At 38.8% G+C, this 11,931-nt stretch overlaps 1 protein-coding gene across 1 annotated transcript in view; it reads left to right on the top strand.

Annotated features, from left to right (window-relative positions):
* Nucleotides 1–11,523, top strand: part of ITGA8 (integrin subunit alpha 8) — a 171,129-nt gene extending 159,606 nt beyond the window's left edge. Inside the window, exons 29-30 of the mRNA XM_059184049.1 lie at nt 6,917–7,039; nt 8,691–11,523. Coding sequence (XP_059040032.1) covers nt 6,917–7,039; nt 8,691–8,777 — 210 coding nt within the window. The 3' untranslated portion in view covers nt 8,778–11,523. The remainder of the gene's footprint in view (nt 1–6,916; nt 7,040–8,690) is intronic.
* The last annotated feature ends 408 nt before the right edge of the window (nt 11,524–11,931 follow it).

An 11,931-nucleotide genomic window follows, 5' to 3' on the forward strand; every position in this document is an offset into this window, starting at 1 on the left:
TATACGGGTAAATTAAGAACATTTTTAAAAATCAAATTTGAAAAATAAAAAACAACAAAAATGGGATTATATTACTAAACACACACACACACACACACACATTCTCTTGGGCTTCATCCTGGCTCTACCCACTCTGATTAGGAAATCTTCAGGGAATCACTGTACCTCCCTCAGGCTATTACATTCACCTGAAAGCATTGTTGAGAAGGTTAGTAAAATGATGTCTCTGAAGCCCTGCATTATACCTGGAACAAGGTACTCCTCAAGTCTCAGTAATAGTAACCCTCCCAAAATGTCTCACCCTCCCTGGTTAAGTCAAAGAAGCCCAGCCTGGAAATGTCTAAATATTTTCATAAATTTTGGTGGCATCTTAAAGTAAGCACGGCCACATCTTTCTTCATTTATCTCAACTTTCTTTCCCTCACAAGATGTCTGCTGTAGTTTGGATTTACGTTCAACCTAGAAGACAGAGGCTTTGGGTTTTAATATAGAATGTTCATCCAAAGAGGTTCAAAGGCTTGTCTCTCTCAGGGAGATAAATCTGGGTCCCTTTGTTTTCTCAGAGCATGTGTTCCATACCAGAAACATATGTTACAGCCAATCCCGTCAACAGTGTTGGGTCTTTCTGTACTGGCCACAGGTGACAGCCTGCTGCTCTCAACTCCTCTCAAAAAGATCCACAAAATCATCTGATACATATTCTTCCCCCATCCCGACCACCCTTGTCACTGTATTTTTTAAAAGCCCTATTATCTGAGGTGGATGATTTACCACATCATTTATAGTAAGGTTATTGGAAAAACATTTAGGAATGAAGGTGCTGTCGGGTCTCCCAATACCTGACAGAGTGAAGATCTGGCTGGTGGATAGTTTGCTCTGTGCTGCAGGGAAATGATTTTCCTGTGGCTTGGTTTGAGAGGACTGTGCTCTGAGCTGGCTGATTTTTTTTTTTTTTTAAGTGAGTTCTTCTCAAAGGTCATTTTTATCTGGAAAAGAATGCAGCAAAAGGGAATGGCTTTCAGGTGCTCTATCAGTTGGACTAGGTTGAACCATAACAGCTCCTATCCATATTCTGCCAATGGGGAGACCTTCTCAGATACTTCTTTTGTAAGGAGACTTGTTTTCCTACGCCCTTGCATGGGATAATTAGTTTGTATTCCTTTGTCAACATGGTCATGATTCAACCATTTCTGGAGCCCCATGTGAGCTTCACACATTGAAGGAAAGAGCGCCCCCTATCACTGCCTGCCCCATGTCTGTGTTTGTAAAGAACTCTCTGTGTTCAGAGATAAGGGAAAGGTGGTCTGATGCAAAGGGCTATGATTGAATGCTCAATCATTACAGCACAGCAGTAAAAACAGGATTCAGTTACTTGAACACTTTCTTTGCTTAGCAACAAACATTGGCATTTATATGTTGTCCCACTAAAGCTAAATTCCATAATTGACACCTAGGAGGGAATATTATTGTCTAGTATAACTCCAACAGTAGTTATTAGAAGAGTACATGAGAATCCTTATTGAAAACCTCATACAAAAACTGTGAATCCATTTCATTTGTTAGCACAACTTCAGAACCTTAAAATGGAATTACTATATTAAACAACTGTTTGGAGTTCAAACTGCTTATCTCACAGGGGTTATTTAAATGTTGTTAAAATTTGCATCCAGCTGGTCCACCTTATGATACTATTTTGTTCTAAATGGCACTGTAGGTAGGGTATCTTGGTATATTCATTTAAAACATTCCTGTGACCCCTATGAAGTATGTTTACACAAGATTTTGTCAGATGTCAACATTAATTACAGTTGCAAATACAAGGGAGCTTTCTCTTCCTACCTTAGTATTTTGTCAAAATATACAAAAACATATCATAAATGTCAATGATAAAATGTAGGCATATTAAAAATTTATTTATAGTCTTTCAACCATAATGAAGAACAACAAGATTTATGACATGATGAAAGTAAGATTAAATGTTCCCTACTTAGCATCACTTTAAGAAAATCTGAACCACTTAAAATTTATGAATCTCACTTCCTAAAGTTGCAGATAATTATAAGTGAATTGTTAAAATTCTATGCCATTTCTTTAAATAGCTATAGGTTCTTGATACATGAAAATAAACTGGAACAGTTTATTGATTAGTTGGCACACACTTGAGTTTTTCTCTTTTTTTTTTTTTTTAAAGATTTTTTTATTTATATATTTGACAGAGAGAGATCACAAGTAGGCAGAGAGGCAGGCAGAGAGAGAGAGAGGAGGAAGCAGGCTCCCTGCTGAGCAGAGAGCCCGACGCGGGGCTCGATCCCAGGACCCCGAGATCATGACCTGAGCCGAAGGCAGCGGCTTAACCCACTGAGCCACCCAGGCGCCCCTTGAGTTTTTCTCCCTAAATTTTAAGTACTTACTTCAGTTAGTCAACCTTACCCTTCTTTCTTAAAACAGTGGATATATGTAATCGCTTGCCCATATTCTCAAGGAAACTTAAGTTCTCAGTATACCCTTCCTTCTGCCTTGGGACCACCTTCTTAAGGAATGACTCTTATAAAGAGGGACTTAGGTAAATGGGCGAATACAACATTGTGTGAGATTATACAAAATGTCCTAGTGCTGTGCGGTCCAGTGTGGTGGCAATCAGCCACATGAGGTTAGTGAGTACCTGAGAGGTGGCCACGGTGAGCATGAACTAGTAGTTTTACTTTAACTCATTTAAATGTAAACCTAAAAACTGTTGCTGTGTAAGGTGTTTGTCCATTAAATGCAGCTGTGTTTTTTTCTGTGAGACTACATTTCCCTTTAACCACTGAAAATCTAGTTTGTTGTTATGTGCTGCACATATAAAATACATATAAAAATTTTGGAGACTTCATTTTAAAAATGGGCAGAGTTTAAAATGTTTAGGGGATATTTTGGTATCAATTACATATTGAAATAATAGTTTTGATATTTAGGGCTAAATAAATTATTAAAATTAACCTCTCCTCTTTTTTAGCATGGCTACTGAAAATTCTTAAAATTACACATGTGGGTTACATTATATTTCTATTGGCTCGCACTGATCTAGAGCAGGGTTACAGAATGTTTCAACTTAGAGCTGATGATCATATCTACAGAGCTTCAGAGAACATGGGGTATTTAATAAATCTTATTTAAAATGAATGAAAAATTATTACACTAAATCAGTGTTTTGTCATAAGAAACTGAAAATTAAGACCTATTTTTCTCCCTATTAGTTATCCAGTGGGTACCTAAGTTTCTTGTGGGCTTATCGAAATGAGCTGCAAGACAAACATAAATACTAATAAAGTTTTAGCATTTTCCAACATTTTATTTCTTGGCAACCATTCCCAAAACCATTCTGTAATTTCCACAGCTCTAATACAAATTTAAATAAACTTTGGCCCTATAAAAGTGATCCAGTGTCTTTCCCTAGTAATCTCGCCTTTATAGTTTAAGTTTCTAGTTTATTCAGAGCATTGACTTTCGGGAAAAGTTGGGCTTTATCTGTTTCCACCCATAAAGGAAATGCCCCATTGGCATTTATACACATGAATAAGTCATATGACTCCCTGATCAATGTGTCCTCAGAAAGACCTGCCTTTCCAAGACACATATGACTCCTCCAATGATGCGTCACCCTTGATTCTTTATCCATCTCTTTCCAGCAACAACCAATTAGCTCCCCTGCACTGGAAATCCGGAGAAATGCTCTGGGGCACTGTTGTTGATTTTCTGTATTTCCACTGTCCTCAACGTAGTGACTTCTGGACTATGTAGTGCAAAGCCTAGATAAGTTTAGGAAAACACCAGGGGCCAAGGAAGGTCTTTGCAGCTGCTTGCATTTTAGATTGAGAAGTTTGGCCTGCTTAAGTGCCAAGTGGATGTCCTAAAGGCAGCAGGCAAGAAAAGCAGAATGCAGGCGCAGGGGGAAAGTTTTCCAGTTTGCTTTCTTTTAAAACTCTTTGTCCTTTCCTCCTGGTTAATTACATATGATGACTTACAGGAAATGTACATGACATGTGTAATCTTAACTTGTAAAATACTCAAGAGAAAGGGAATAACATGGTATTTTTTAAGTGAACATAATGTTACTGGGAGCAGACTGATGACCATTTGGGTGATGAGATTTTCAGAATTTTGGAACTGAAAAGACAGGAGGGATCATCTACTCTCAAATGTTTTTAAGACACTGCTGTCAGGAACTTTGGAAGTAACTGTAAACAAAAAGCCAATAGATTTTGTAATTATACCTATAAAGCTGTTTTCTGCTTCGGGAGACCCTAATAAGCATATCCTGTTCAATTAAATATTTTACTTACATTTTTCCATCATTGCTGGGAAAAAAAAAAAAAAAGCCTTCACATACCATTATTAACTCTTTGTAAGTGACCTTCCCTACTTGTTTCTACAAAATGACCAGTTTTTTAGATAATAACATCAAAACCTATACTAGCCAAGAGGCAAAGGAACCCAGCAAAGTCACTGGTAGCTCTATTACTTTTTACTAACCTAACAAATTGAACAGAACAGTATGTGGCCCTCTGGCTTTTCTTTCTCCATAAAACTGGGATGGCTTCCTATGCTTAACATGACACCATGAGAGGCAAATTAAGGTAAATCAGGAATATGGTTCCTTGTGTAAATTACCTATTGATAAATTTTGGGATCTCTAGTACATGTACCAAATATAGCCAGAAACTATGTTGTTTCCTCGGTGCACTTAGAGGTATACTCAGGGGGAAGAAACAGTTGGAAGAAACAGTTATAAGAAACTTCAGAATTGGGGCACCTGGGCGGCTCAGCTGGTTAAAACTGCCTTCCGCCCAGGTCATGATCCCAGGGTTCTCAGTGGGGAGTCTGCTGCTTCCCCTGCCTGCTGCTCTGCCTGCGTGCATACACATTCTCTCTCTGTCAAATAAATAAATAAAATCTTAAAAAAAAAAAAAAAAAAAAGCAAAGAAAAGAAACCTCAGAATTTTCCATGGCTCCATATTTCCTCTCTCCTGGCTCACTGTAACTGGCTGGTAAGTACATGATCACTACTATCCCTTGTGGTTCTAAAATTCTGAAATTCTCATTACTGAAACTGTAAGAGTCTGCTTCCAGCAATATTAGGATCATTTTGAAAGACCACTTCATGTCCTTTCTCTGAGCACCTTACGATGAGGATTGAGCACTGCTTTCATAGGTGGTACTAGATGTAATTCACCAAGGGAAAGGAATATAAAGAAAGGTGATTCAGAAGTCCTCAGTCTCTGTCTTGCTCATGCAGCCATGTACACGTAAAGGATCAGTGTGGAATAAGTTACGTGGCTACAGAATCCAGGGGCATCATGACTGCTTTGAGTTCTTGTGGTGCATTGCTTCATGTACCAGGTGTCCTGTCTTTAGACCGCAGCAAGAGGGGTGAGGCTCATCGCAGCATGGTCTTGGAATGCTGCATTTCCCGCTGATGTGTTGGATGAAATAGGGACTGCTCAGCAACGGGAGTTAGCATGCAAAGTAGGCAGGGATAAGGTGAGCAGATTAAGGCCAGCCTCTTTCTCACTGAGAACAGGGATTCAAGTCCCTGGCACCATTGTGCATGTGGAATGACTAGCAGTCTCTCTACTCCTGATGCCTTTGTTTAGTCTGGATGTAATTTAGTGAGAATTTAGTGAATTAAGTCATCAGGATGTCCGCCGCATAGAGGAAATGGACCAAGATGAAGGAGCGATGAAAAGCCAGACAAGCCGAGAAGCACAGAGGCAGGATGCTCCAATTTAAGAAGCAGAGGAAAGAGCTGAGCATGGTCAGGACCCCATGCTTGGGTGTAGGCTACGAAAACACCCATATGTGTCCTGCCAGGACTCATCCCAGACCCATCGACCTTGGCCATGCCTCTACTATCTCCTGATTGGTAGGTTAGAGAACTGTGGCCTAGAGCTCCTGAGCAGGTGTCGGGACCCAACCCATGATCCTTCCAACCAGCACACTTAAAGTAAGGAGAACTTAGACTAGTTTAACTGAACAGTGCTTACTTCTCTTTAAAAACAGATAGGCTTGCCTTGGTGAAGGATATTTTAGATCCAAGAATATTTTTACTTCTCTCTTCTTTGGCAGAGGGTGTTAGCATCATGGCTAGGCCTCTTCTTGGTTTTGTCTGGGCGTCTACAACTTCTTTTGCTGACTGGCTATCCAAAGGCACGTGGGCAGGAGAGCTGCTCTGCCCATGTGGGGAGGGAGAGGTGATGCATGCAGGTCTGCTGAAAGGTTCTCCTTTTCCTCCAAATTCCCTAGCAACAGTGGGAAGTAAAATGAGTTCTACTGGCAACTGAAACCTGGACTTAGGATTGAAGTCAGCCCCAATGCATCTGGACAATTAGCATTCACTTTGCTCACTGAGCCTGTCTGGGACTCATTTATCTCATGTGGAAAATGGGGGGTTAGATTAGGTGATTTCTAATCTTTTTTTCATATTCATCAGTCTGATGGATCCAATTCAACTCACCTCTCAATGAGGTTAGCTCAGTTCTTTGGAGAAATGTGTGTGGACAGACTTGGCCTTGTGGAGGGTCTATGTTTAGTCATTACTGCCATAAGAGGTCCAGCCCAATTTAAGGTCATTCCTTTCCACCTCATTGGTTCTAAGTCTTGGTCTACCTCAATTCCATGTCAGGGTTTCTGGGCTTATCTAAGCCAAACACACACCAGGTGTCTGTAATTAGATCTTCCATTCAACCTGGGGGACCTGAGAATGTGCTGGTTTTTAAGATTCTATGTTTGAGTGCTTTAGACATTCAGATCTCCCCTGAGATGATTTCAACTATTACATGGAACTTTTCAGAACGACCCCCCCCCCAGTATTATAGTGGTAATTACTGCCTTATTTCCCCCAAGAGTTTGAGCTCATTTGCTTTATTTTCCATTTCAGATTAAGACATCCGTTATTTGGGCAACTCCAAATGTTTCCTTCTCAATCCCATTATGGGTAATAATACTAGCAATACTTCTTGGATTATTGGTTCTGGCCATCTTAACCTTAGCTTTATGGAAGGTAAGTTTATTTCTTTTATTTTTCTTGTTGATTAGAGAAGCCACTGAGAGGATTTACAAGGATACACCTAGAGATTTAGAAAGACAATGCCAGAGTAATGATTTGGGAATTTTTAACAGACCAAAAGCCATAACAGGAAAATTGCATCATATTTGTTTTGGCAAACTTACTATGCGTGTATAGCTGACATGTAAGAAGACCAAGAGTGTTTAATGCCGCTTTTATCTTGAGTTTTCTTGTAAATAAATACGGAGAGAGTTAAGACTTTCTTAGCTGAGACCTGTGATCCTCTTTCCAGTATGCTTGGATCAAGATCTCGAGCTTTTTTACTGACATGGTCCTATCAGCAATCCTCTGAGATGTTTCTTTATAAGCACTATGCAGATGCGATTAATATAGTAATTAACTGATACTTGCACTATCAGGCCAAATAGATTGTGCATGTTATATTCTGGAACTTGTTTTTTTTGTCTCTTGCCAATTAGTCCAACTCCATTAGGACGATTTAATGTACTCTTTCATGTGTTTTACTGAAGTTTCTTGTAAAAATCTACAAAAGGCATTAATTTCTGGCCCAAAACCAATATGACTACCCAGTTTCACAGAGCTTTCCATTCCAAAATAAGAACAGTGTCACAATTACATAACTATAAGAGTAATTAATCTGGTCACATCTGAGTTAACTACTTTCGTTGTGGTTCCCCAAAATCATAGTGTATTTTAATTTTAAAACAGTTACGTGGCTTACTTAGTAAACTGAGAAAACCTTGCCATGTGAGTGAAATATGGCTTTCTTGATCATTATTGTAAGCTGTTTTGTGCCATCCTGAGCCTACAGAGTCTACAGCATAGATTGCCTTTAGAAAGAAACTCTTATATTATTCTTTTATTTCCACTATCTTTGTTTCCATAAATGATACTATGACATACAGCAATTGACAGAATATGGTACTAGTCCTGAAAAAAAAAAAAAAAAAAAAAACCGACTCAATAGTTCTCAATGAAACCCAGTGAATTTGGCTTCAGTGTAAGAAACAGTAAGAACTGATGTTCCAGGTTTCTAAACCAAATACTAATAGAAATCTGGGAGGATGAAGATTCTAGAATCACTTCTTCCTCAAGCTGATGGTTGATCTTTGGAAAGTCATTAAGATGTTCAGAGATTAAAAGAAATGATCAATCTACTTTTCCTCTGTATGCTATGTGTTCCACAAGTACAGAGAGATAGGCAAACGTCTCCTCTCTTTTTCTAAAATTCCATTCCAAGGTAGCTACAGTATACTTCAGCAGTTAGTGCTTCTGCAGGCTCCAGAAAGCATCCAGAAAAGCAGACAGGAAGTCTTTGGGCCTTGCAGCTATAATATCAGGAAAAAAACGCCAGGTCCACAAGTGGATTATACAAAACAGGGACATAACCCCACTACCATAACGTGATAGGAGGAACGACCCAAACACTCTGCCCTACTCAATGAATTCTTCTCTGCAAGTAAAGAATACTCTGCTTTCCCCTCCTCATTTGGAGAATCAGACAGATAATATCCAGAGTTCTGATTTCCTTAGAAAACACAGAAAGTGAAAATCCTTAGAATAAGGAGTTCAGCCCGTTCCCAGAGCAATTTGATTTTATAGCTCTCTTTTCTCTGGTTTATAGTGTGGATTCTTTGACAGAGCAAGACCCCCCCAAGATGATATGAATGACAGGGAGCAATTGACAGATGAGAAAGCAGCGGAGGCATGAAAAGGAAAAACCCAAACTCAAAGCACGCGAACACTGGTCCTGTTCAAGGAAAAGAAGGAACACAAGGGTTCAATAAAAATTTCCCTGTACCTGCCAGTGACCTAGGAAATGGAAGCACCCCAGAAATGTCACCTCCTCTATGCTGCACTTTGGAGAAGCTGCCACAGAGCCCAGAGACCCTTCTGGGCGATGCAATGTCTGTCCTCAACACTGTGGAAACCATTAGCAATCATGGAAGTTGTCTTTTGCTTTAGTTGTTCTGTCTTTGGCAGATGTCTGAAATGGGCATGGGAACTGAAGTTGCTTTCCAGGTAAATCCAACTCAAGCCACAGAGATGAACTGTCTGAATCACAATTGACTTCAGAAGGTGAACTAGGACCGAACCTTCCAACACTACTGCATCCAACAGAACATTTGACACCTCCCTATGGAAAAGATATGTTTCTAATGAAGTTATGGCTCAGGGAGACAAGCATATGTTGTTGGTACTGTGAAAGTACTTTTGAAACGACAAAGATGATCTTGTAACTGAGGATAACAATTTATTTATTTATTTTCCATGTCTGTAGGCGGATAGTCTGGTCATCTAGAAAATTTGGACATTAGAATTTGGTTAGCTGGTTTTCAAAATCACTCACTAAATTCCCTTCTAAGATAACCATCTTGTGCAAATAAATAAATAGAGCTTCTTCAGGATTTAGACAGTGTTAAAGAAACGCAGACAGTTTTACTTAAGACTACATCACCTGCTAACTGAAATCACTTTTATTCACAATTTCCAGGAACTCACGTCTGCTTCATTTAGCTTTGCAAATGTTGTATTTATAGTTCCTTTTATAGAAACAAAAATCCTATTGACTTAATTAGCAATACATAAATTTCAAGGTATTCCTGAACCTGTCTAGTAATTAAAAGTAATGGTAAAATTTCTAGAGTCCATTAATAAAAAAGCAATTTTACAATATGGGTAAGCATTATTCTTAATATCTATAAGAAGCAATACCAATATTTAGCTTGGGATTAAATACCTATTTTTCCACTATACCTCAAATTTATATACACAGGGAGGACATGTGAAGCTTACATGGGAAAGAAATATAAAGTTATGCAGATGTGAGATGAACCCAGAAAAGGAATTCCTAAGAATTTTATCTACCATTGCCTATTCTAACTTTACTACTCATTTCTACTGCTAATCTTTATAGTACATACCTTTGGAAACTAATCTTTATTTAGGCTATTCTCCCACCATCTAAAATTTAACCATCACAAAAAGTTGATGTTTAAAACTCTTGTAAATAATCCATAACTGTGCATCATGTCATCATTTTTTAAGTAAACTTGACCAGCCAAATTCATGTAACCTGCTCAATTTTGTATCCTTTTTATGATAATGAAAAATTACTATGAAGAAATGCTGAACAAATTTTATATTTATGTGCAATATTTTATAGACCTATGTATCTAAAGCATGTTTACACTGGCATTAGTTATTTTTAAATTAATATCCTGAATATTACATATAATAGAGCAAGCAGACCAAAATCCTTCAGTTTACAATGCAGTTTGAAAATTTGTATTCCCAATGTCAACAATCACACTTTATTTGAAACATGAGCCAAACTCACAGACACTAAATTTTCTGTCATGCCTTAACCTGGAGGCAAGCCATTTGGCTACAGCTGCAGAGCTTCACTGGAAACCAAATGCAAGGCACATGGAAGAATACTCTGATGCAGTTCATATTTTTCCCACTTGTGAATTAAATCCTGTCATGGTAGCAGTTTCAAGTGTGTGAGGACTGAAGTCTGGCTCCCGGCGTGTATGGCTGACTGTGGGTGAGAACCGCAGGTGCCTTAGAGAGTTTGAGGGTCCCACACTAGCCTCTGGGGGTCTTCCATGTTAATCCTCTAGGTAGAATTGGTTTTACAGGGAGCTGGCTGTCTGTTTATAATTGGAAGAGTGCCCAATAGGTTTCTCTGCCCCCGAGAAATGCCCTAACTCTTGTCATCATGCCTGACTTTGGGCATTAGCTCCTCAGGATTTGGGGTCATAAAATGTCCCTGGGAAAACATACCCATTGCCTTTTAAGCTAACATATGTGAAGAAACTCAGAACTCCTAGGGCTACATATGTGTAGGACCCTATGGACCGGGTTGCATCGACAGCTGGAGGAAAGTAGAGATGCTAGAACAAGACTGGGACCCAGAAGGAGCAAGGTCCTGGTCCTCTCAAGAGGGATGGGCACTGCTACCTACAGGCACTTGACAGAGGATCATCATGCACACAGTGGTCCCCTCTGCCACCTCAGATGTGAAAGCAAAAGGAGGAAGGGGGACACCTGAGATCAGGTGAACTCACCAGTCATCAGTTCCTGAGCATCCGTTCCACTTGAGGAACACTCTACCAATGCACTGAGAGTATTTCCTTCCCATATTGCATTGCCAATCACTTTCATAATTCATGTTGTACCATGCCTCTGTTAGAGTCTATGTGTATTTTAGATATCCCTGCTGAAATCCTTGCATCTGGTTTGAAGGTGTGGAAAAAATGGGCAAATCAAGTTTCATACTCTTGGAGATTTTTATACAATAAACAACAGGAACTAGTTGCCACTTAAACCTCACTCTTTCAACTCAAATCCTTTCTTTTTCTTCTCTTATTTAAATACATGTGTAGATATCTGTGAAGATTGTCACATAACCTATTTACCTTGTCACTAATAAAATGGAAAAAATAAAGACACGATTATGTACTTGTGGTTTGTTTTGCACACAATGTAAAGCTTTCCCACAATGGCAGAGATCAAAAGTTTCTGTCTTTATGCTTTGATTTTCTATTATTATAAAAACATTTAACGGAAGAAATTTGAAAGAGAGAAAATACAACATTTCTTTGGGATGAGGAGAATGTTCTAAACTTAGATTGTGGTGGTGCTTGCATACTCTATGAACACAGCAAGAAAATATTGAATTGTAGACTTTAAATGGGTGAGTTTTATAATATGTGGATCAAATCTCAATAAGGATATTTTTAAAAATTAAGTTACTTCAAATACCTCCACCCTTATACAACTGATTGTTTTTCTCTACACTGCCTTTCAAATTTTGTCCATATAAAAATCTTACCTCTTTTTGAAGCTTTCCAGTGTCT

Source organism: Mustela lutreola, chromosome 8 (genome assembly GCF_030435805.1).
Source record: "Mustela lutreola isolate mMusLut2 chromosome 8, mMusLut2.pri, whole genome shotgun sequence".
Lineage (NCBI taxonomy): Eukaryota > Metazoa > Chordata > Mammalia > Carnivora > Mustelidae > Mustela > Mustela lutreola.